Source organism: Pelobates fuscus, chromosome 9, assembly GCF_036172605.1.
Source record: "Pelobates fuscus isolate aPelFus1 chromosome 9, aPelFus1.pri, whole genome shotgun sequence".
Classification (NCBI taxonomy): Eukaryota; Metazoa; Chordata; class Amphibia; order Anura; family Pelobatidae; genus Pelobates; species Pelobates fuscus.
In genome coordinates, this window is record NC_086325.1 from 64673886 (window position 1) to 64700041 (window position 26156).

Below are 26156 nucleotides of genomic sequence, written 5' to 3' on the forward strand. Positions count from 1 at the left end.
AATATAATTAGACTTTATTAATGATATACTGGGGGACCTGCCCGACAACCCAGGCAGGAATACCAGAGAATTTAATTTGCAAGCCCTATATATCTGAGCTTGTAAGCTTCCTGTACATGTGGTGTACTATAGCACTCAAGAGACATTGAACACAAATGAGTTTTTTAGAGCAGTAAAACAAATAATGAGGACGATAGCATCAACGAAAGTGTAGTTTTTGTGTGAAAAACGCAAAAGCAAATATGAACACTAACTTTGGCCAAAATTTGTGAGTACTAAAAATAAAAAAAAAAACCCATTTTGAATACCCTGAGACATACAGTCTCAAAAGCAATAAAGGCCCTGAAAATCCAGCAAGTTTCAATGTGTAAAAACTGGAGTGGGCAAGTTATTTATTTGACCCTGTAATTTCCAAAACACCATGACACTTGTTCATGTGGGGCATCACAGCATACAAATGTTTTATTGCAGTAAAAGCTAAGAGTATTGTGACATTCACAGTTAAAATTCCATGCATAACTTGGAAAACATTTAATTTCTGACACTTTTTTTTTAGATTTTATTCATATTAAATTAAGTTTCATATATAAATATTTTATGTGAAGTTAAATCCCTATTTCGCATGAACAAAATGATATATAATAAAAGTGTGGGTACACTTAATAGGAAAGTTAAATTATGGTTGAATAGACATTGAGCTCAAATTATAGGTTTTTGTTTTGGTCAGAACAGAGAAATTCCTCCATTCTTAAAGGGTTAATGTATTAAAGTCGTATTGGTATCTGGAACATCCTGTTATGGTGCTGCACACAAGACCGTTTTAAAAATATATTTTTGGGCTTCACAAGTACAATCCTACAGACTGTAAGCTCGTTTGAGAAGGATCCTCTTTAACCCATCGTTCCTGTAAGTTTTTTGTGATTGTCCTATTTATAGTTGAATCCTCCCTATGATAATAATAATAATAAGCTAGTTTTCCATGGTAAGAACGTATTTCAACCGGGCATTGGCCCGCTTATCTCTTAGAGCTGCTGAGTCAGAGTATTCAGAATGCCACACTCATAGGGTCACATTGGCAACACATGTGGTGCAGGGTTACACAGTGTAATTTAACTTCATAAACAAATTAAAGGAACTTGATTCGACAGACCAGCTTCTCTCAACCTTCAGGAGTGTATGATAAGCAATAGGTGCTATATAGCACATGACTGCAGAGTCAAAGCAAGTTCGACATATCAGGCTTGTTTCTTGTTTACTTATGCTGGCTTCAGGAACTAGATCATCATGGTCAAGTTTACTATAAAGATTACACAGGGCAGCTGCGGGAACCAATTATAATAAAAAAAAACATATATATATATAAAAAGTGGAATTTTAAGCTAATATTAAAAGGAACATTCTAAACATGTATTCTTGATGTTAAAATAGCTACTTAGGTGTCCGGCCCACACCTCTGTGGAGAAATAAGGTACTTAAACTCACCCTTTTCCCCCGCCTCCGTGGCTGAGATCAAGAAGTCAGCCAATCCAATCCTTTCCCATAGAGACAATGTAGGCTATTGCACATGCACAGCATCAATCAGCATCTCTTAGAGATGCATCTCTATGGGGAATGTTCAATGCCTCCATGCAAAGCGTGGAGACACTGAATGCCAGTGATGCACCCCTAGTGGCTGTCTGAGTGACTTCATAAAGATGTTCCTAGGCAGCAACGTAAACCCTGCCTTTTCTCTGAAAAGGCAGGGTTTACATTAAAAAGCCTGCAGGGACTGACCATAGACACCAGAACCATTACACTACAGTGTTCCTTTAACAAGTGGTACAAAAGGGATAGTATAAGAAGAAAGAAAAAAGTTTGCATTTCTTACAATAGAAGAAAAGACCCACCCCCCCCACCTAAAAAAACAAAACAAAAATACACACCTTAACGAGATTAAAACATTGCATTTCTCCTGTTATATATTTGTGTGCATACAACTCAGGTGACATTTTCATTAACAGGAATGCACAAAGAACATCAGACATAGGAAAAGGAGATTTTTTTTGACAAACCGAAGAAAGTCATTTACTGTAAGAAAAATAGCTACTTAAGCGAGCCTTTAGAGACTCAATGCTTTTGCTCACAAGGCAGAACATCTAGTGCTACAGAAGTCAAATCAAGACATTACTCGCCAGAACGCATGACTGAGATTTGGATTTTTTTCCTATTTTGAGCAAAGATGAATTTCTGTTTTTACTTTACAAAACATGTGCATAGTTCAGTATCATTAAATTCAATTGATTTTATAAGAAACCATGATGGATTAACTGCATACATAGAAAGTGAATTTCACCACTACAAATGCCTGCCCAGTGCTACTTCCTTAGAGATGAGTGGACATTCAGGAACGGGCTGGAAGCAACTAGTCATTTAAGCGGCATGAAAACCTAAGATAAATCTGCTAACAAGTATATTTAATTTATGGAGGAAGAAAATAAATAAATAAAAAGCCATTTTCTCAGGCCGTAACAAGTCTAGTTTAATCATATAGTTGAGCCATAGTAAAAAAGAAAGATCACCAGCTGATGTGGAATCACCAATCTTCCAAAAGGAACAGGAGTATGTCTGTGACATGTTCAGCATCACAGATGGTGTTGTTTCACGACAGGGTTGCGGTCAATAAAGTGCTTCTGATATAGAGAACATTAAATTAATCTAAAATTTCCTTACAAATATGTTTTTGTGTTCACTACTTTAAAGAGGAACTTGCACTTTTTAACTGTTCCACTTCCTCTCATCTTATTTAAATGTATTGAAGCATATACTGGTGTTAGGAGTGCAACAGACCAGTTAAACAAAAAAACTTCAGGGTGTATATGCTGCTATCTTCCCATAATGCTCTGTGAATGTACATGCAAGTTTGGGCATTTGTTTCTGAAGTGCTGTATGAGCACTGTAGGCTTTCCATAGTGTAATACACTTGTAAACACCATCACTTCTCTGATATGTATGACAACAAATGCCAAGTTCTGCCATAAAAGACTGGAAAATTATGTAAACTATTTGCTTGAATAAAAACCCTGCAGATGGCAATTCCTATTTATTATACTTTGAAAACGTTTTCTTGGTAAAACATTGTTGTTCTTTGGTTGTAGAAAACAATATCTTGTCCAAGTTATAGAATCATAAAGTGTTGAGAAATGCCAGTTTCCACCACAAACTTTTAAAACATGGCTTGGAATAATGGTGTTAGCGCTAATAATTTACACCTGAAATGTGACATAACACAGTGATCCAATGCACGCGTTTGCCACACAACCCGATAGTCATTTCACACAAACTACATCAGAATTATTTTTATATATTTATCAGTCTGTTACCGATTACTTGTGAGGTTGTTGATTCCTAGCCATCAACACACCTGGTTCAAGCAAGTAAATCCAGACATACATAACCCAATACCAGTTATGCATTGCTGGAATTCTACACCTTATACTAACAAGACAGTACATATAGTATCAATGTAACTTGCGCACAAATGGTACGATGTGTTGGCCTCCTGGTTAACACATTTAAGAGTTAAAATAAAATTAAGGAGATACTTCTAAACTGGAACATTAGTGCATGCCACCTGCTGTTAGGCTTTGGTACTGCATACCAAAACACCTGTGTCATTTAACTATCACTGTACCAGTTGCAGTGAAATAAAATGTCATCTAAAATTTTAGTTGTGAACAATTGCCTATGGCAGGCAACGTTCAGCACTCCAGATGTTGTGGACTACATATTTCACAATGCTCTTACAGCCATAATGCTGACAAAGCATCATGGGAGATGTAGTCCAGAACATCTGCAGAGGTTGCCTATCCCTGGCCCTAGGACAGGCTTCCCCAAACTCCAACCCTCCAGATGTTGCTGAACTACAACTCTCCCATGATTCTGTGAATGAAATAGACAGGCTGAGAATCATGGGAGTTGTAGTTCATCAACATCTGGAGGGCCGGAGTTTGGGGAAGCCTGCCCTAGGGAATAGTTTAGTAATGGGGCCAATAATTAATGTAAATATAAGATTCCAGATTGTGAGTTCTTTGAAATTATGAGGGAATTATTAGGTGAGGGTAAATGATTTGAACACTAAAATTTCAAAAAGGAGTTTTAAAAAAAAAAAAAAAAGGCTGAACTTGATACACATTACATGATGCCACACATGGCTACATGTACCGTACAATTGCTGCAAAAGACACACAGCTTTTCCTGTCACTGGAACAAAGGTTCACTGAGCTTCTCTTGCCCATATGGATTTTTTTTCCAGGCCTACTACATGAATATACTCCCACCATGCTGCCATCCCAGGAATTCATATTCTCTCCAGAGAGGGTTTAATACTCCCCTAGTGGCAAGCACCATACTGGAGTCAAAATATGTTGGGCAAACGATTTTTTAGTTTTCATCATCTGATACCAACATTAAACGTTTCATGGTTTCCCTTTCAGTTTGTTGACATGTCTTAGCAGAATGACCTACACAAACAAAACTGTCTGCATGCATTGAAAGCAGGTTCATCTACCCCGACGAGGAAAGACTGATTTAGTTGTACAACTGCTCCACCCTTAGAGTACTATGCTACCATGAAGTCCAGAAAATCTGTACTGATCTGAGATCACCTAATAAGTGAGATTATACTATGCATATTGTGAAGTATGCTTTTTACAGTGCTCTTTATTAAGGCCCCACAAGCAAGGTAAGATATAAGCTGACTTAGCTTTGTGTGCAAACTACAAAATGTAGCTTATTAAAAATAAAATTTGCAAAATTCAAGCTGAAATTACATTCCTCTAAACCAGCTAGATTTTGCAGAAATGTTGAAAAATCAGTGTTTAGTGAATAACCTTGGGTGAAACTCTAAAACTGGATTTAATGTTAGCTCATTGAGCAGGGCCCTCGGCTCCCTCTGGTCCTGTGCGTCCAAATCATCTGGTTACAAATACCCGTCTGTTAGTGAACCCATTGTACAGCGCTGTGGAATTTGTTAGCGCTTTATAAATAATTGCAAATACAGGTCAAAATAGCCAAGCTATAACTTAGGGGGAACTTTTATTTATTTTTACACAAATCTGCTATTTTTGTCTAAAATTCCCCTTCAGCTTTGCAATTAACTACAATTTGGTGAATAACCCTGTCAGCTAACAGGTGCAGTGATTGAAATACTAATTGCAAAATATAGGCTGAAATAGCCAACCCATGACGGTGACATTTTTGCCTTATTTTTAGGATTTACTCCAATTGAAAGGTTTAGTGGATAGCCTGCTCTACTTTTATTATTATTATGCTGCCAATCATTGTGTTGCCCTGATAACCACGCCCACCAGCTGAAGTGTAGAAAAAAAAAAAAAAAAAAAAAGTAGTTCAGCCTAGGGCTTCGTCCACCAACCAATCGCCGGCTGGGCTCCTTGTGACGTCACATAACCCCGCCTACCAGCGCGCTCCCCCCTCCTCCATCTCAGGCGCCTCAGCCCCATACAAAAGCAAGATGTCCGCCATCTTCACAAGGGCTGCGAAGCCGACTACTCCCGCCGAAACACCACCCCCCCCTCCTCCTCACATAACCCCCGCCTGGGCCTGGATCCCCCCTCGCCCAGAGAGAAGGGGGGGTGGGATTGTGACAGTGAAGGCCTGGTGTCCCCCCCCCCCGGTGAAGGGAACCGTCACGGAGTCGGGTGTTGGCGTCGTTACCTTGATGCAGTATGGAGGCTCGTCATATGTAACCAGCATGTACCTGTCGCCCCTACTAGCCGGATCCCGGGCTCGCAGCTGCGGGGACACAAACAACAACAACAAGGGGGGGTCAGTGAAACGACATGGATGGTTAGAGCAACCCCCCCCCCCCCCCAAAATAAACTAACCCCCCGCCATGCCCCCCCCCCCCACCCGGGGGGGGCTCTCTGTGACCAGGAGGGGGAGGCTGCCTGCCTTCAGTAATACAAAAAAAAAAACCAAACACAAAATAAAAGAATTCCTGTTACCTTCATAAATATCTCAACCGCGCCTTTGGCAATATCCAAATAGGTCGTACCCAAGTAAGTCCGCTGGTTCATAGAGGCGGACGTGTCTATGAGGAAAAGTAAAATAGGCATTTTTAGCGCATACTAAGGCGGGATAGCCCCCTGACGGCACCGCCAGCCTGAGCTGCCCCCCTCTACAGTGCGGTTTATTGCCCCCGGGGGTGGCCTGACATGTCGCTGTGAGGGAGGACAGGGGGGGTTAGTTGGAAGGAGTGTATGGGATCCTGGAGCGCCCAGGACAGGCCCGCCCGTGGCACCGCTCACTTGAGCTCTGAGTCTCTTTCCCGTGTTCACTGATAGATAACTTCTCTCTCCTAGCCCTCGCAGGCGCACCACGTGACCAGCCCGCGCCCGATTGGCCGACCATTCCCCCAGCCCTGCGTTAAATATTCATGAGCCTGTCACGACCACGTGACCGCTCGCTTCCTTACTCGCCTGACAGACTTTTTTTTTCTCGTCTTCTTCAGTTTTCTTTTTTTTATGCCCCGCCCCCTTCTCGTCACGTCGTGCATATTCATGAAACTAGGGAAGCGCAAGGTGTCACGGGAAACGTAGTTTTATCGTCGGCGGCCATTTTTGTGCACTTTGCAGTGCTGGGTTATTCTGCTGATCACACTTGACATGCCACTTTTTTTTTTTTCTTTTTTTTTTAACCCGCTGGTGGAGGGGGGAAGCAGGGCTATTTATTATGATGATTTTGTTTTTGGCAGTGTGTGTTTTTCGTCTCACTGCCGTGACAGTTTTAGAGATTTATTTGTTGACCTCATCATGTTTACCAAGGGCAAATAGACTGTATGAAAAGTAGCAACACGGGCCCTTTACAAAATGTAGACACTGCTTTGGGCAGCATTATAAATAGCAGTGTGCTATACACGTGTGCTAAATTATGCAATTCATTACAGTGTACTGTTTAAAGCAGCCAGGCCACCCCGTAACACTTGGAGCGTTTTATAAAGATGGAATCTTTTAGAAAACGCTGACATAGAGTTTGAAGTATTAAAAAATCAACACAGGCAGAAGATATAACACAAAGTATGGACTACTTTGTCTTATGGTAAATTCTCATGTTGACTGGCTGAGATACCTCTGTCTGGCTTTGTCACTTCCTTGCTAGTGCGATAATATCTGTGGAGGCTTCCATGGCTATCCAGGATCAGTTTTGTACACTTACACATGTGCAAGAGTACAGCGCTGAAGTGGGCTCCATGGCGGGTGAAGCGCCAGGAGCATGAATATCGAAGCGAGCGGTACCTGCGGGGGACCACATCAGGTGAGTATAACTGCACCCTTTGACCACGCTAAGCAGCGATGTCACTTTAATGAAAGCTTTGTCAAATGTTTCCAATATGAAAATTGTAGCCTAAAGTATGAAAATAAGTTCCCAACAATTTGTTCTGTGAATAACCCTGTTGAGAAAATACTCCGGTCCATAACGCTCAAATATAAATATATATATATATAGCAGGGCTATGTAAGACCTGCGGATTGGGTGACAGTAAAAAGCTGACTCTCTTAGCATGAGGCAGCGCCAGGCCACTTCTGGTGCAATTACCTCTACAGTTATTAGTCGATATGGTGCTTGGACTATTCCTTTAAAGAAACACTTCAGACATATAATGCACATCTCTGACATCTTTCATATTTTCATCCGTTTAGAAAAGTTCTGATTTAAAGTACTCAGTAGTAGAGTGTTACTTTACAGGGGCACTCCTGACCCCTAAAGCACTTTACACCCCTTGGCTTTGAAGCAAACGGGTCCTGTTACGTCCTGGTTTGTTTAGCTTAGTGGAACTAAACATAAGAGGCAGGGAATTTCTTAGAGCACCTGCCTTGCAAAGACTTCTCATTAAACTGGAATAGGAAGTCTGTCATTAGACAGCGACAGAAAGTCTGGGCAGGAGAACTGCTGATTTTGCAGGCTCTTTTTAGATATAACTACAATGAAAAAAAAGAATAGGTGCATGCACGGTTTAATTTTGGGGTATATCTACTAAACAGTTATTTATTTATTTTTTAAGTGAAGTAAACTGCCCTAATCCCCACTACATCCCCTTACCCCCACTACTGCCCCTATCCCCAACTACATCTTACCCCCATTTCACCTCCTACTCCCCTAACTCCTCACAACTGCCTTTATGCCTTAATAGCCCTAACCCCACACTTCATCTTATAACCCACTACATCAGCCCAAAAAACCCTACAACAGCCTTTATACCCCACTGGATAAAGGCTGTTGTGGGGGGTCAAGCTCATATTTCCCACTACACCTCATATTCCCTATTACTGCCCCAATCCCCAACAACAGCTCCCCATCCCTCTACTACAGCTTCTAATGGAGAGGTGTAGTCATTGCCATAGAAACATGCACTTCTGGACTTCTCATGTGTAAAGGGGAAGAGCTAGTAAGTTGACCACGCTCACCTGGGTGGCGAAAAAAACATTCTGCACCCAGGCGTTTGTGACCTTAGGATCAGACCTGTTCTGATATACTTGCCAGCTATCTGAAATATCCAAGAACAGAACCTAAATTTGTCTGTTGCCTTAGTTACTTCCAGTTTTTTCACATTTTTTTCCTTCTTTTAAGAGCTTAGCTGCCATCACTGGGTACAGCCAATAAAGTTGTAAGGGGCTTGGTGGGCCCAGGCCCTATATTCACAGTGTGTGTGTGTATATATATATATATATATATATATATATATATATATTTATTAATAGTTTTAAAAAAAAAACACCTCACTTAAGCAAAAATAATGGGCGTTAATTACAGTATATGACTATACATTGCATAGGCTTGCCAAAATGACCATATGCCCCATTTCTGACAGGTCCTATACTAGTAACCTAATGCTTGTAATTATGAGGTTAACCCGTTTGCTTCCTTCTGGGGCTCTGTGCAGTGTAAGGTTAAATACGCCTTTCAAATTACTATTATATGTAAAACGCCAACGAATTTCGCAGCACTGTACAACAGGTGGACTAACAGACAAGCATTTGTAACAAGGCGAGTTGGACGCACAGGAACAGCAGATGTAGAGGGTCCTGCTCATGCAAACTTACATTCTAGAGGAAGGGGGGGGTTAAGTGGCACAAGAGGTAAGGGTAGGATGTGTTCATGTATGGAGAAAAGTAAGTTTCTAGAATAGTTTACAATGAAGGGTTACTTCCCTTGGAAATGAGCATCAGAGGTGAAAGTACTAACAGCGTGTAGACACAGATCTTTGGCAGAGCGTAGGGGCCTGAGTTGGGAGAGACATCACCAGCTGACAAGGAGAGGAGCAAAGCTAAGGGAGTTGGCCTGGACTCTTGAATATACTATATATGAAACCAAGAGGGCTGCACTCATCTGAATATGCATACATAAAAAGGGTGCTGCAGAGGCCGATTTATACAACATACAAGATCCAGCGCACTCACTAATTCTATATATTTATATGCACACCTGCAGGTTGCGTGGCAATTTCTGAATTGTATAGCTGGGGGCGGGTGACTTCCGCTACCACCTCCAGCTGATCCTCTCTTGAGCCCTTGCCGTGAGTTACCGTGGCACTGCTCTGAAGCTAAACATTACAGGGCTCGCAAAAGTGGGAGGGGACCTGCCAGAGGTGGAAGCTGGAGTCTCCCAGGCTCCTCCCTTTACTACATAAGACAGCAAGCTAGGTGCCTGCACAGTACCACTAGACTACCAGGGAATGTAATGTTCCCCTCCCTGGCCACAGATAAGAGACAAGGAGAAGGGAATACATTTATAACATATAATTAAAAAAAAAACTGCTCATCCCCACATAACACAGCCCCTGTCCTACCCCACAAATTCATACACATTGCAGTAACACACACACTCTGCATCCACTATACATACACTCTGCACCCACACATTCTGCATCCTTTACGCACACATACACTGCGTCCTTGTGGGCGGATCAAACATAAACAACTTCAATCTTACAATGCACATTCCAGAAAGCCTGGTTACCTTTCATGCAGGTAACAAAAATCAAATAATAGTAACTTTACAAAGGGTTTTCTTTGTAACGTGAACAACAGCTGAGTGCTTATTTTCTTGTCCTGTAGGAAACCATAGCCTAAGAGTTTGGTCCTTTACTCAGGAACCAGTAGTGTCTGTGTAGTTTTCCCACAGACAATTGATTGCAGTAGTACACGTACCAACAGCAGAACACTCAGAACAAAGTCATCTGTAAAGAACAGACCTGACCTTCATAAAAAAACATTATATCATACACACAGGCAGAAAGCAGAGGACAGGACATGCTTTCAGAATCAGTGCATCAGTGGCTGCTTTTAGCATAGATATTACAGTACTTTTAATTAAATGACTAGGACATTGGGAATCCTCTATATATAATAGATGCATACCTCAACCCGAGAAAGTTAAGGAAGCATTTTGGAAATCCTTTGCCCTTTTTATTTACAGTCGTACCCAAACGTTGGTTTTGGCACACCACAACCAACTTTGCATTATCACGGCCTTTGTCCCCCACCACAAATATTAAGGCTGTGTCCTGGAGATATGGATATTACACTTGAGCAGCCCCCTCATCTGGGCCGTTGCTGATTGATTGATCCTACCCAAGCTTCCTCTTCTAATTCACTACCTTGGTGGGCCCCCTTTATTTACAGGCCTACCTGAATGTTGTTTTCGGCACTCCACAACCTATTTTGCATTATCGCAGTCTTTGTCACCAACCACAAATATATATATATATATATATATATATATATATAAACTGTAAGATCATGACATGATGAGGTACTCATAATCTCAGTACTGTAACATCAGGGCTCAAAATTTTAACTTGCCACTAGTCATTGGCTACTAACAATTTAGCTCTGCCGAGTAGACATTCACCTCTAGTGAGCATACCATGGCTTGCAGTGGCGAGTAACTTATAAAACCAAGCTAGTAGTGTAGGACTTCAGATTTTAAGCCCTGTGTGTACATTATTAGTTAAAACATTCATTATGAAGAATAATGCACAGAAGACAGAACAGACAAAATTTGAAAAAAATAATTGTCTCATTTAAATAACATGCAAATCATCTAAAATATATATGTCCATATATAACGTGATTTTCTTTTAGGACCCGCAGGTGCAAGAAAGATTTTTGTTCCCTCTAGGTAAGTGGCGTCACTTAAATATAATCAGGCATTCCTGTTTGCATTCTGTGAATATATTCATTCTCATTGTTAACCTGTGTATAATATGTGATCTTTGCAACGAACTTTGGATAAGGGAGCTATATATAGACTAACTATATATAACATTTTACTAAGAAGACATGGAAAAAGGTGTTTTGTGGTATTGTGTCCCAAAATGCATCTTTAGTACATAGGCATTATGATCACCTTTACTATATAATAAATGTACTTTAAAATACTTAATAAAATGTAATGTGTACTTTGCAGAGTACAAAGAATACATTCTCAAACTACAGTGCATACCAATGACAATTTATTTAATTTCCTGTCTCTCCATGACAGCACATCCCCCTATGCCTCTGGTTACAGCGATAGCTTGCCCTTATGCAATGTAAGTCTACAGTGTGTTGGTGATGTTTTAATCTATAAAGATATGTACTTCAGATGCACATTGTAGGGTGTGATCAGCCTTTTCTCAGTGGGCTCCTATTACTTAAAGGACCACTATAGTCACCCAGACCACTTCAGCTCAATGAAGTAGTCTGAGTGTCAGGTAACCCAGGTTTTAACCCTTCAGATGTAAACATATCAGTTTCAGAGAAACTGCTATGTTTCCATTGCAGGGTTAATCCAGCCTCTAGTGGCTGTCTTCCTGACAGCCGCTAGAAGATGCTTCCCCGACGCTCAATGCAAAAATCGAAAAATGCTTTCCTATGGGTGTCTCTGGCCACGCATGCACATTCGGCTCCACTCAGGAGCTGACGTTGGAGGGGGAGGAGAGTTCACCAGCGCTGGATAAATGTAAGTGGCTGAAGGGGTTTTAACCCCTTCAGCCTAGCGGGAGGGGGGCCCTGAGCGTGGGGGGACCTAAGGATTAGATAGTGCCAGGAAAACGAGTTTGTTTTCCTGATACTATAGTTGTCCTTTAACAGAACAATCAAAGCACCATAACTACTACAGTACTCTGCAGTGGTTATGATGCCAGGAGTATACTGGACCCCCATGGTAAGTTTGACAGCTTCAACCAGCAATAATGTAACAGGTAAGCTTATATTTTAATGGCCACTTGACGGGTACCCTTTAAGGTCAATAATCAGGTATAAATTAAGATTATTTAAATGTGAATAGAGCTTTGCTATAGTGCAACAGTAGGTTTTGTTCTATGAATTTGGGCTGAGGAATACTATAGCCAGAGGCAGCTCTGTAATTAGGCGATTTAGGCGGCAGCCTAAAGGCTTCGCGCTGGCTGGGGCCTCCCGGCCACCTTACTCTCCTTAGGGCAGACTGTGTCAGGTCCTCTCCCATCTGCGCAGAGAGCCAAAGCCTCCAACCTGCCCAGGGAGAGAGCCAGCACAGTCTGCAGCTCTGCCGGGTGTGAGCTGCAGACTGTGAAATGTCTCTCAATCTCCAGCCAATCGGAGCGTTAACGCGGGTGACTTCCATATACACAATATACCGCAAGCAGCCACCACACACACATACGGTCCCAGACCCAAACATACACATGCTCACAGAAACATACATTCACATACAAGGATCCTCACTGTCAGACACACTCTCTCAGGCACATATACAGGTAGACAATGCCAGACACACTCGGAAATACACACAGCCAGATAAATACATATTGTGACTGTATGTCTGTATTAGTCGATATTTGTGTCTCTGTGCATCAGTGTGTTTGTGCGTGTATGCATGTGCATGTATCAGTGTGTATATGTATTTGTGTATTAGCGTTTATATGTGTGCATGTATTAGTGTGTGTCTGTCTGTCTGCAATGTGAGGGTGGTATGGTATTTGTAATGCAAAGGTAAAGTTGCAAGCAACGTATATATTATATGCATACATACATACATATACAATACATAGGGAAACACATATATGATAATATACATGTATAGGATTATAGAATATGTGGGGAAAATGTCTATGACATTGTTTTCTTTTTTTTTTTTTTTATTCTTTATTTTTCAAACGATAGGTATAGCAAGTATAATACAACTTACAGGCTTGCGGAGAAGCCAATAATGAAGATAACATTCTTGGAAATACAATATGTAACATGAGCTCACATGATAAGCCTCTTTTGAATCCCTTTGTGCCTTGACTCCCATCGAGGATTTTGTGTTTAATCCAGGCAATGTAGCTTAATAAGGAGCCCTAACTCTACACACATCAGTAACATCTTTAGGCATCCTCGTTTCTCCGACTGTGTAATCATGCCTGGGTGATGAAAAATTAAAAAATTAAGAAAAGAGAAAAAAAAAAGGAAGAACAATACCCTTGTAAACCAAGGGGTGAGAATAGACATATGCAAAGAGGGTCAAAGAGGTGTGAAATAAGAAGAAGGAAGACAAGAGGAGAGGAGAAAAGTGAAAAAGAGGAGAGAGAAGAGAAGTAATCTGAGAGTGTGGGGGAGGTGCGGGGGGGGGGGGAGCGAGGCCATCGGAGTCCAGGTCACCACGGAGTCTCTGCATTGCTGGTCCCCAACTTTTACGACTTACCGATCCCGGTCAGTCTCCACTGGAATCCACTAAACTATTGTCCCATGGTTCCCAGATCCTATGGAAAGTCACGGTCGTCCCTTTTAATCTTGCAGTCAGGTCGTCCATGATTCTGCATTCTCGTATTCTGGATATCACCCCTCGAAATTCTGGTCCCTCAGGGGAGAGCCATGCCGTTGCTATTGCTCTGCGCGCGCTTAAAGTTATCGTGTGTACCAGTTTCTGCTCTTTTTTTGTCCACCCCTCAATTGATCTGTTTAACAGGTAGATCCATGGGTCCATGACCAAAGGTTTGCCAAACGTCTGTTTCAGTACTCCACTGATTTCCAAAAGTTGTGTATTTTCGGGCATTCCCACCACATATGGATGTACGTGCCTCATATTCCGCAGCCCCTCCAGCAATCGTCTGTATCTATCTTACGCATTTTGTGTAATGTCACTGGAGTAGTATACCACCTGAGCATGGTTTTCCATGACTGCTCCTGTAACGTGACGCATATGGAAGTGTTCTTGTTTGCTTCCCATATCTCCTGCCATTCGATTCCTTCCAGTTCTTCCCCTAGGTCCGCTTCCCATCGATCAGTGAACTTCAATTGACCCCATTCCTTAGTTTCGGTGCTAAGATGAGCATATGGAAGCATGATCATACCTGTGGGGGCGGTTCCATCCATACATAATCTCTCGTAAAAAGATAGCTTTCCTTGGGCCGCTGCTTTAATATGGGGTCGTCTAGCGAAGTCTCGTATCTGGACATATCTAAAAAAATCTGCAGGGGTTAAGTGGGTACTTTGTTGGAGTTCTTCAAATTGTATGACTTCCCCATTTCTATACAGTTGGTGGATACGTTGTAGCCCATTTTTTTCTGTTTCTGAAGTTTCTAGGGGCCATTCCAGGAGGGAACTCTCTGTTTCTGAGTATCGGAGCCATAGGGGAGGGGGGCGATGCAAGCCCGTATTTGACATTGTTTGCATCCCATAATCAAAGTGAATTGAGAATGGCCGAGCATGTCGCTCTTATCATAGGTCGATGTTCCTTCGGGACCCACATCATGAACTGAGGGACGTCAAGTCCTACCAACATGGATTCGATTTCCACCCACCTCCGTTCCCCCATTGGGGAGTGCCACATGGCCACCTGAGTCAGTTGGGCCGCTATGTAGTAGTAATACAGGTTCGGTAGTCCCAAGCCCCCTCTATCCTTTCGCCTATACAGGACTTGTCTGGCTATCCTATGTCTCTTATTTTGCCAGACAAAATCCCCTATCGCCCTTTGTAACGGCACCAGTTGAGATTTTGTGACGCGGACAGGAAGAGCCTGAAAGAAAAATAGGATGCGGGGGAGGATGTTAATTTTTACAGAGTTAATTCGCCCTATCCAAGAGATAGGTTTATCCGTCCACTTTTCCAGATCTCCTATCAGAACCTTTAGCATGGGGTCATAGTTACTAGTGTATAAGCGTCCTGGGTCTGCTGTTAGATGGACACCTAAGTATTTTAAGGAGTCCTGTACCATCCGAATTAGATAGGTTTCCTTTATCAGGGCGGTAGCAGCTGCCGTTAAGCCTATTGACATAGCGCTAGATTTGCTTTGTATCCGGATAGTTCCCGTATTCTTGTATTACGTCCTGTAGTGCCGACATTGACTCAATCAGGTTCGTGACGGTCAGGAGGACATCGTCCGCATAGGCGGAAACTTTGAACTCTTCATCGCCTACTTGAACACCTCTGATATTTGGATGTCTACGTATCGCCTGTAACAAGGGTTCCATTGCCATCACGAAGAGGAGTGGAGAGAGAGGGCACCCCTGTCTGGTTCCGTTGAATAGTCTAAATGGCTTCAGTGGGGCCCCCGTTATCGGTATCTGGGCCCGTACGTCGTGATACAAAGCTCTTGTAACTCGCATGTATTCTTCTGGAAAACCAAGATGTTTCAGGACCGAGAACAAGAATTGCCACCTGACCCTATCGAAGGCCTTCTCTGCGTCAATGGAAACCACTAGAGAAGGTGTTCCGGTGGCCACTTGTTTCCAGATGAGGTCGACGCTCCGTCTGGTGTTCTCGAATAGTTGCCTACCTTGTATGAACCCGACTTGATCAGCGTGAATGAGTGAATTCAGTAGCGGGTTCAACCTATCTGCTTGTATTCTCGCTAAGATCTTTAAGTCGTGGTTAATCAATGATATGGGCCTGTAGTTTTCAGGTTGGAGCGGGTCCTTATCTGGTTTGGGCAGTAGGACTATAGTGTCCAGGGCCATCTCAGGGCCTAGGTGTCCTCCTTGCCTCAGGTGGTTGAAGAGAGTCACCAATTGGGGTGTGAGCTCTTTTATGAAGGTCTTGTAGTACGTCCCATCGAATCCATCCGGTCCCGATGCTTTGTTACCCTTCAGACTTGATATGACTCTGTCGACCTCTTCTTCATTGATTTCCGCTGCTAGGTTTTCGCTGCCTCACCTGTCAGTTTGGTCATACCTAAGCCGTCTAAGTAACGTAAAATGTTGTCCTCCTCTTGTCCCACTTGGGAGTTCCCGTCCGGTGTGTGATTGTACAGTTGTCCGTAGAATTCCTCAAAGACCTTCAAAATGTCAGTTGGTGTAGTTTTAGTTGTGCCATCCGGATGTCTGATGGCCGTAATGTAGGACCGGTTTTGTCTAGGCCGTAGCGTCCTGGACAGGAGCGTGTCCATTTTATTGGTCTTGTCAAAATACGTCCGTTTCGACCATGTCATGGACCTGGCCGTGTCGTCCATCAGCAAGGTATGGATGTTCCTTCTAACTGCTTCCAGCAACCCGTATGTCTCATTGTCCGGGGCTGATTGGTGTTTCTGCTCAAGGTTCCTTAGTTGTCTCAGTAGGTGTTCAAGCTGGTGGTGCTTCATTCTCTTCTTCCTTGTAGCCAATTTGATCAGGGTCCCCCTTATCACCACCTTGTGTGCTGCCCAGACTGTGCTTATGCTCACGTCCGGGGTATTGTTTGTGTCAAAGTAGTCTGTTATGTCTTTTCGAAGTTGTTCGAGTATCGTCTCGTCTCTTAACAGTGATGTGTCTAGTCTCCAAGTCTATGGACTTGCCATGCATAGGTTACCCAGCATGATAGAGACGTCCGCGTGGTCTGACCAAGAAATATTTCCAACCACCGATCCCACTGTCTTGGACATGCCCGTTGCGTTGACCAAGAATAGGTCTATCCTGGAGTAGGTTCCGTGAGGGGCCGAGTAAAACGTGTAATCTCGATCTCCTGGGTGTTGTGCCCGCCATACGTCTACCAACCCCGTACCTGCTATGAATTCTTTAAGCATTCGGTCTTGGCCTTCCCTCCCCTGTGATCTCGGGCCTCTGTCCCTCAAGCTCCTATCTATTGCCGGACACGGGGCCGCGTTAAAGTCTCCTCCCATGAGAATAATGCCATGCGGTAGTGCCGCAACCTTATCTCGTAACAAATTCCCAAAAACAGCATCCGGTTGATTCGGGGCATAAATATTTATCAGGTGAATGGTGTGAGAATGCAAGGTGCCCGATACAAAGATGTATCGTCCTTCCGGATCGGCATCCTGGGTTGTCATCTGGAAGGGGCAATAACGGCTAATAATGATGGCCACTCCGTTCCATTTACGATGCGATCTGGCTTCAAATGAGCCAGTATAGGTGTGGTCTCTCAGTCTAAAGTTAGCCTGTTTAGGTAGGTGGGTCTCTTGTAAGTAAGCTATTTCCGAGTTCATCCTCTTTAATTCCTTAAACATGAGGCGGCGCTTCTTAGGGGCGTTAAGGCCCTTAACGTTTAATGTGGTGACCTTGATCTCCATTATGAAGTAGGTTTGTCTCCACTAAACTGCTTTGTCTCTGTAGCTTTTTGGCTTGTTCCGACTGTGTGCCAGAGCAACCCCATGGTACCATCTGCCTGCCTGCCACCCCCACCACCCCCGAGAGTAAAGATATAGAATAGGAAGAGAAAGGAGGATAGGAGAAAGGAATAAGAGAAGATTCACAGTGGCATCTGGACCTTGTCCGATGCAAATGCAATTCTGGACTTACTAATTGCCAGAATGTCGTGGGTAACGTGCACCCACTTCCCCGCCACGATCAACGTTGGGAGGAAACTGAGGATCCCTAAAGCTCCTTCTCATACGCACACTTCCTATCATATTTTGACCTCTAGGTTTTACTGCAAGCGATCACTTATCCCTTCCCAATTCCCCTTTACGTTTCCACCCTCTGCGGTGATAGTTGTATAAATTCCTGGGTACTGATATTGAGTGTTCCTGCCCCTCTTATCCCCTCGTAGGTCGGTGAGGATCCCGGTCCCTCCCCCGATCAGTCCTCACCACCCCCCCAACTAGCGGGGCCCCCTAAGACTGCCAGCGGCTGAAGCTTATCTATGGGAGCTGCACCCCTGCCCCCCACTCCGCCCAATCCCCACCCCCTGGCACTATGTGTTCCACATGCCTCAATACTCTGTAAGACTATCGCTTTCCCCAGGGGGGCTGTAGTCTCAGGATAACTACTTGGGAGGTACCAGCTTGAGGTATGTAGTATCATGAGGAAGTCGGGGGACAGAGAGAAGTTAAGGCGGCCCAGACTCCGCCCACCCATCGAGGCCACTATACGGTTGCTACTTCCAGACTGAGGGAATTTTCACCCCTCTCCTGACAGGGGTGGGGCAGAGGCGACTATGGCGTACTAAGATTCCATTCGTGGACATTTTCATACATTTTATACCAGTGACCTCATGTGCGACTTAAACTCCGTCGATACAACACTCCCGTTTAGCAATACAGAAAAGAATAAAAATACAAAAAAGGAACATATACCAATGTGATACACATACAGGTAACATTGTAACGAGTATATACCCCTACACGCAGGATCCAGCCAAACAGAAGACAGCACAGAGGAGAGATACGTCTACCGGACCTTAGAGTGGCCGGACTCGACGTAATAGGAGAAGACAGAGTCAGGAACGATCCGAGGTCAAGGGCACAAAGAGACAGCGTAAACGAAAACTAGCCGGGGTCTGGTACACAGGAATCAGCAAGCCGGCAAACAGTACAGACAAGGATAAAGCGAAAACGAAGTCAGAATACAAAGCCAAGGTCAAATACGGAGAAACACAACTGAACACAACAAGCACTAAAGGGAACTGTAGCAGAAACCACGATAGGGCAAGGAACTAAGGGAAAAGGGTGAGTATAAGTAGCCTTCAAACTAATGTGATTGTCTCCTGTCACTTCCACACCCCCAACAGGTAAGTGCATGGGGTGATTGGCATGACTCCATACTCCACACCACTGTCTCTTTAAGAGCGCGCCCGAGACTCGCGGCGCACTCTTAGCTGCAGGCGGGACACGTGACCGCATCTCGCGGTCACTGCCCGTCTTCCTGTTAGGAGAGTCGGATGAGCCGCGCGCGGTTCGTGCAGCCGCAGGACCGCGCGCGGCTTGAAGAGAGGACCGCGGCCGGCCCCCGGATAAGGTAAGTACCGCTACAAACATATAACCGTTCAACTTGTTTGTAGAAAAGTGCTGCTTATGTCGGGTGTGGGGTATCTTGCCTTCTTCTTGAGGAGGTGGCTTACATTCACGCTACTTGAACCATAGGACCATTGGTACCCACCCTAATGGAAACATTCGTTTTAAGTGTGCTAAGTGGTTTCCATTCAAGCCTAGCAGTGTATCGGCAACAACATATGCATTTTTAGAAATTGCCCCTCAGCTCAGAGGCCCCCCTTGTCATGTAACCCACTCATCCCTTGGGGATCAAGAATATACCATTGTAATATCGGGTAGTTGGGCATATACTATGTGGGTGTGGGTCCTGTGGTATCGTGGAGTTTGTGTTGTGATTTTTGGGGTAATTCGCATTGTAGGCTTACTGACTTAAAGTTTTGTCTTTTTTTTAAATTTTTACCAGTGCTGTGTATTTTTCATTGCATGTGTTATGTATCTTGTTTTCCCCTTCTTTTCTCATGGGGGGTAGCATGGGGCATCGTCTAAATTATTTCTATAAATGTTTTTTGTTTGCCTTTGTTTTTTTTCTGGCTGCAATGTGATTTTTGTTTTCCCTCCCCCCCTGCAAAGATAGACAGTAAAACTTTTTGTTTTTCCCCTTTTTTCATTTTTCCTTTTTTTAAAATTATTTCCCCCCCTTCTGCAATGCGATTACTGTTTTTACCCCGTCTTGCAACAATATACAGTATATTTAATTAATTTTTCCTCTTTTTTTTTTGGGTTGTTTTTTCTTTTTATTTTTTTCCCTTGCCTTCTTTTTCTGCAATGTGATTTCTAATTTCCCCCCTCCTAATTTTTTTGTTAACTATTGTTCTAAACCCTTCACCCCTGTGTTATCGTGCCACTGTATGAGTTCCGGTGTAATTAACCAAGTGGAGAGGGGGGGGAGGGGCAGGAGGGAGAGGGGCGGGGTGGAGGGGGAAAAGGGGGGGGGGAGTGGGGACATGACACAGGCCCAACGGGACTCAAGAGGGGTGTGCTTCGGGGCCCACATAGTCAAAGACCTCAAGAATGCCTGCGTATGGCTGTTAGTAACCCACCGCATATCTAGCTTATGGCTGCGTCGGGAGAGGATCTTTACGTGCGGGGTGAACCTCGTTGGGCCAATAAAGGCCATCGCGGTCGTGGTAGAATAAAGGGACACACCCCAGGGGGAGAGCAGCTATACAAAACTAAGTAAAAACGTATTGAACCATAGTGTCATTTTGAACCTTAAGTCCCTCTTGGAAAACCTAACAATAACCGTCGTGCTCCCGAAGCTTGAGACTGACGGTTGGTGCCCTGTTAAGGTGATCCATTCAGGGAGTGCATGATAAAAAAAATCACCCCCTTTCCCCTCCCAATCCGGCTGTTTGTTGCCCTGCCTGTACAGCTGTGTCTTGACCAAATCCCCTCATGGATGAGGTGTAGGACAGGGTCCCCCCTGCTACCCTTGTGTAAGGAGTGGGTGGCAACGCTCCGGGCCCACTTAACAGACAAACCCCCACGCCTAAAACTGTAGATAAGGTGATAAGTCGCGAAGTGGGGTGCAGAGAGGCAGTGTCCCAGGACTGAAACAGGGGCCCCCACCCAGTCCCCCCCCCCAAACGAAAACTCACACATCAACTTCCCTCCGGCCCAGCACCCCAAAGAAAAAGAAGGGCAGTCTGTGGCAAAGTAATACGATACCATTCGTGGTTAGCGGTGTCCTCTCGCTCCTGCTTCGCGCCACTCCGTCTGCAGCTGGGGAAGGCCCTCCGGAAACATTGCGACGTTGGGAAGGTCGGGTGGCGGTTGGATGCCAAGGCTACGGAGCAGTCGGTTAGGGTCTCCTCCCAGAGAAAGAATGTGCGCCCGGTCTCCACGGAACACCATCAGCTTAAAGGGGAATCCCCACGCATATTTGAGGCCGGCTCCCCGCAGAGCTTCTGTTATGGGTCACCAGTCCCTTCTCCATTGCATTGTGGAGGGTGCTAGGTCATGGTAGAGGGATATCACCGCTCCCGCGTGCCGGATGGGCCCCTCGCGGCTCTTTTTCATCAGTGCCTCCTTAGTTCCATAGTATAGGAAGCGGATTATGACTTCTCTCGGAGTATTTACATCATTTCTTTGGCTTCTCAGGGCCCTGTGCGCCCTTTCCATGTGCCAATGCGCCTCTGGAATGTGTGGGAGCAGCGGATTTAGGATGGTGAGTACAAGCCCCTGTAGGTCATCATCGGTACCTTCGGGCAAGCCTCTCATGCGGAGGTTATTCCTCCGAGACCAATTCGCCAAATCTTCGAGGGCAAGGTCTGTTTCCACTAGGTGTGCTGTTACGCGTTCACCCGCTCAATCACAGCATTATGGGCCTGTGTTGTTGCCTCCATGCGGTCTTCGAGTTTCGCGGTGCGGTCTCCCAAGGCCCCAATCTCGGCCTGGAGAACCACGGTAGATTTGGTGATCTCTCCCGCGAGGAAGGCCCTTACTTCTGCCAGCTTTGCCAGCAGTGTCCTGGTCACCTGGGAAGGCCTCTCTATCGGCACGAGGCGATGTCTGCGGGGATATACCTGCGCCATCTTGGGTCCCGTGAGTAAGTCGAGGACAGTTCCTCCAGAGTCGGTACCCCTCTTCATCTGTTTCTTGGGGAGTCTCTTCTCCATGTTAGAAATCTCCGTGGGGGATATTTCAGTGTAAAAGGTTGCTTTTGTTGGCTTTTTTGGCGCGTTTGCCTGGAGCTCTAGTGAGACATGTCTAGTCTCATCGACGGTCAGACCACGCCCCCGACATTGTTTTCTTATCTGAAATTTTATTATTTGGTAAATTATTTTTTAAAAGCCCAACCAAAATGTTAATTTTGTTTCAAATAACCACTTTGCACTTGTAATTATTTATACATAACTGACAGGCTATACAACCATACCCAGCAATCGTGTATAAATGATTAGGAATAGTTGCAAATAACTACAGTCAAAGAGCTCACAAAGCAGCGGCATAGGAAGCCGTAACAATGCTAGCCTCTAGATCTTCTTCCAGAGCCTCTTCAGCCTGTCCTTCTTCATCAATTAAATTCAGGCTGCGACTCCCCAAGCCCGTGCGGGCATTATTCATTTACCAAACTTGCTGGCACAGGAAACACGCAGCTGTGACAAAATGAAAAACAGAGAAAACACAACACAAACAACAATTCCAGAGTGGAGGGTGGGTGGGGAAAGACACTGCCAGGCTCCCTTGGCATTGTTCACCAGTAGTCTGGTAATTTTCCCAGAATTCCCAGCTTCAAACTGTAAAACTAACTGTATCCATTTGGTTGCTATGCCAACCCCATCAGGGCAGCAGTCATGCTCCCCCCTCCCTATTCGCTCCGGGGGTTGGCCTTTATGTATGGGTGTTTGGCAGTGTGTATTGGTGTGTATTTTGGAAGAGTGTGTGTATGACAGTGTATGTGTGTATCTGTGGCAAGCGGTATCTTTTTAATGGGCCCTGAGATCTTTGATGGAAACCTTGCATGTCCCAAACACAGCAATGACATGTATACCTTTGTTAACAGTATCTGTATCACCATATTGACCAGAGTCACATTTTGACACTATTTCTAACCCTATCCTTTGTAACCCTAATTCTAGTAACCCAGGCCCTATGAAGACTCACAATGCACTGTTTGGTACCCAGATAGAGTGATTGCCTCGAGAGCCGGTCACAGTGATCACATTTCCTTCACTGTCAGCTAAGACAAATGATTACTATGATTGGCTCCCATGGCTATCACATAGCCTGGCAGCCAGTCTGTAACTATCGCTGGCTTCCTCACTAGTGATCTGTACCAATTCAAGCGTATACTGTGTATAGCAAGCATGTCAAACTCGCGGCCCACTATGAATATCTTTGCAGCCCGGCAAGCCACGAGTTTGAGACATGCTTACTAAGGCAGAGTAGGCACCTGCTCTCTTTTCATTGCAGGTGCCTACTCTGCTAAAAATTTACCCGGCCGTGGAGGAGAGGTCCCTGGCGACAGCGAGGGAGCTCAGTCTTTCTGCTTCTCATAGCTCCCTCGCGCACACCCTGTAGTGATGCCGGGTGCCGGAATATGACGTCATTACGGCACCCGGCATCACTAAACTGCGTGCGTAAGGGAGCAGTGAGGAGCAGAAAGACTGAGTTCCCTAGAGAAGATCCCCACTGAACCCCAGGGAGAGGCCCCACACCAGCTCCCAAAGGTAGGGAGCAATAAAGACAATTTTGTTAGTGTGTGCAAGAATGTGGAAATGTGTGTGTGTCTGTCAGTGAGTGTGTCTGTCAGTCAATGCATGTCTGTCAGTGTGTGTGTCTGTCAGTGTGTGTGTCTGTCAGAGAGTGAGTGTGTGTGTCTGTCAGTGGGTATGTCTGTTAGTGAGTGTGTGTCTGTCAGTGTGTGTTTGTCAGTGTTGCGATGGCCACGGCTGGTGTCAGTATATTTATATCGGCAGACATTTTGTGTTAAGACAGAAATTAAAAGTGTATACTGCCAGTCACTTTCAGAACAGAGGTGACTCAATTTTTGTATTACAAGGCTAAGACAGACACAAGAATTATTTCTATCACTCTATTCATCCAAGTCTGAGCTAAGGAATGCGTCATGTAAACAAGACAAGTGATAAGGCATGATGTCTAATAGCAAAAATGGGGGGATGGAATACTAACCCAATGACAAATGTATACATAATTATAAATACATATACACACTATCCACTTATTACTATTATTATATTATCATATATTATTAGTATTAGTTCATAGACTGTTCATGGATAAATATCAATGAAGAAATATAATTTTATTTAATAATCTTAGTGGAATAGAAATAATCTTAAACACAGCTTCACACAAGAAAACCAGACACCAATGACAGATAACACTAAGTAATTAATTTTACTTTCTAAATAATACAAATAAAAATACCTAACGAAATCCCATTGTAAGAAATAGTGTGAAATTAAGGTTAGGAGTGGGGGGGGTGGGGCCGGACCGCCATGCTGAGAGGTCGCATACAAAATGAGCTCCTGCAGAAAAGCGACATTAATGCCGGTCAAAAAGCAAATAATATACCCATCTGCAGTCTAGAAGCAGCGGTCCTGCGGGCAACGAGGCACTGGTGCTGAGGTCACTCTGACCACAAGCGTTCTGACCCCTGAGAGGGCACATCGGCATAGCTGCATCTGAGGCCTACCCGGGTGGTGAGTGAGGTGGACGGCCGCTACCTCACTATCCTGCCCTGTGGTTTCCCTTTGGAACTCTGACGCCACGCAGTACAGGTTTTGTTCCCCCCCCCCCCCCTTTGGACCGGTGGGGGTTATCCCGGTCCCAGGAGACTGTCCCCGCGACCCGCAGCACCTAAGTCACAAAGGGCCCCCATAACCAAAATGGCGGAAGTGGTAGGCAGACCTGAAATGGCGGCAAAGCCAGAGACCACCATGTCACAGCAGATCAGAAGTCTTGAGGCTATACTGATCGTTGAAAAGCAGAAGGGCTCATTAACACAGCTTAATCACCACTTACTGGCCTACAAACATGTGGGATTCCAGGCTCCTGCGGCACTGTACAGTCGAGACCTGCTACCCGGTCCCTCACCATGCAGCGCTGATAACCCTGCCGACCTGCATGACACTCCTGCGTTCCAGCTGCCTCCCAGGGAGGATCGGGCAGAAGCAAGACATCATACACTGGGAGTGCACTCACCCCTCTCAGCACACATAATGCTGGACTCACTCCTGACATGCCAAAGGTTTTGCAGATCGGGGGTTGGATAAGCCTGCACTGTCTGGAGGTCTCTCTCAAAGTCTGGGATGCATTCAGCGGAGATGGCTACTGACAGCCCTGCCATCTATGCAACCTGATGTATTCTCTCTACACTCTAAGCAGTTAAAACTACTTGCATAGCTTAAGCTTTTTTCATCACCTACTCTCCTATTAATTTAGCTCAGCATTAAGTTTCTCATGTCATAAATCACTACAATTGTGCTGTTTATCATATATGCAAATCCAGCACTGTAACTGTTCTAACATGTCTTGAACATTAATGTTTTACCTACTCTGTGTTTTACTACTCAGACCTGTCGTTATTACACAAAAACGTAGGTCACTCCCTTATGCACAATTAAGCATAATCATATGAATGCCTAGCTATTACTGCGATGATACTCTATATAATAAGCATAACTTAAATATATTCACAAAGCATTTTAAACTTTAGAGTTATAGGACTAGCCAAGTATAATGCTACTGACCGCTGAGACAAAGGCTTTTCTGGTAACCTTACCTTTTTATTTTTCAACATTATGAAATGTGCATTGTTCCTTATGTCACTCAATTACTATACTCTGTTTGATGTTGTGCATGCACCAGCTGTTGTGGCAGTGCATCCTTGTATATCTAACCTATGCACAAATAAAATAAAGAATTATAAAAAAAAAAAAAAATTAAGGTTAGGAGGTGTCAATTCTAAAATGACGATTGAAATTACAGACACGAAGTCTGGGATAAGACTGGAAAAAAACAAAGAAAATGCTTTGAAGTGACATGTCCTGTTATTAATAGCAGACATAAAGATAGCTGTAAAAGACGTAAAACGCAACACCAATTTTAGTTAACCCATTATGCAAAAAGGCAAATGGACCCCCTGACAAGAATTTTTGGGTTATGTAATTGCACCATCTACTGACCAAAATCTAGATGATAGTCTGTAGGGAAGACACACCTACAGTTCCCTATTGGTCCTATCAATTAGTGACGTGCAGAGAGAGACATTCAAAAATTTGTCTCTTTGGGACATTCACACTCTTTGAACCACATTCAAACTCAAGAAACAACACTATCTTGGACACCTAATTCTTACTATTACCTTTCCCAACTAACAAAATTTCCGAACTATTCCATACAATCTTCATTATACTTGCATACAAATTCCTGGGACATATCTGCACATCTGAGAGAAAATCTACAACCTAACTGGTAATTATGCT

At 44.2% G+C, this 26156-nt stretch overlaps 1 protein-coding gene across 4 annotated transcripts in view; it reads right to left on the bottom strand.

Moving 5' to 3' along the window:
- LOC134572801 (integrator complex subunit 6-like) overlaps positions 1–6374 on the bottom strand; it is a 127084-nt gene extending 120710 nt beyond the window's left edge. For 3 of the 4 annotated variants that reach the window (XM_063432007.1, XM_063432004.1, XM_063432006.1), the window contains exons 1-2: positions 6003–6299; positions 5713–5790 (exon numbers count right to left, since the gene is read on the bottom strand). In XM_063432007.1, the coding sequence (XP_063288077.1) occupies positions 5713–5790; positions 6003–6113 (189 nt within the window). In that variant the 5' untranslated portion in view covers positions 6114–6299. The other variant, XM_063432008.1, reaches the window with a different exon arrangement.
- Between the last annotated feature and the right edge of the window lie 19782 nt (positions 6375–26156).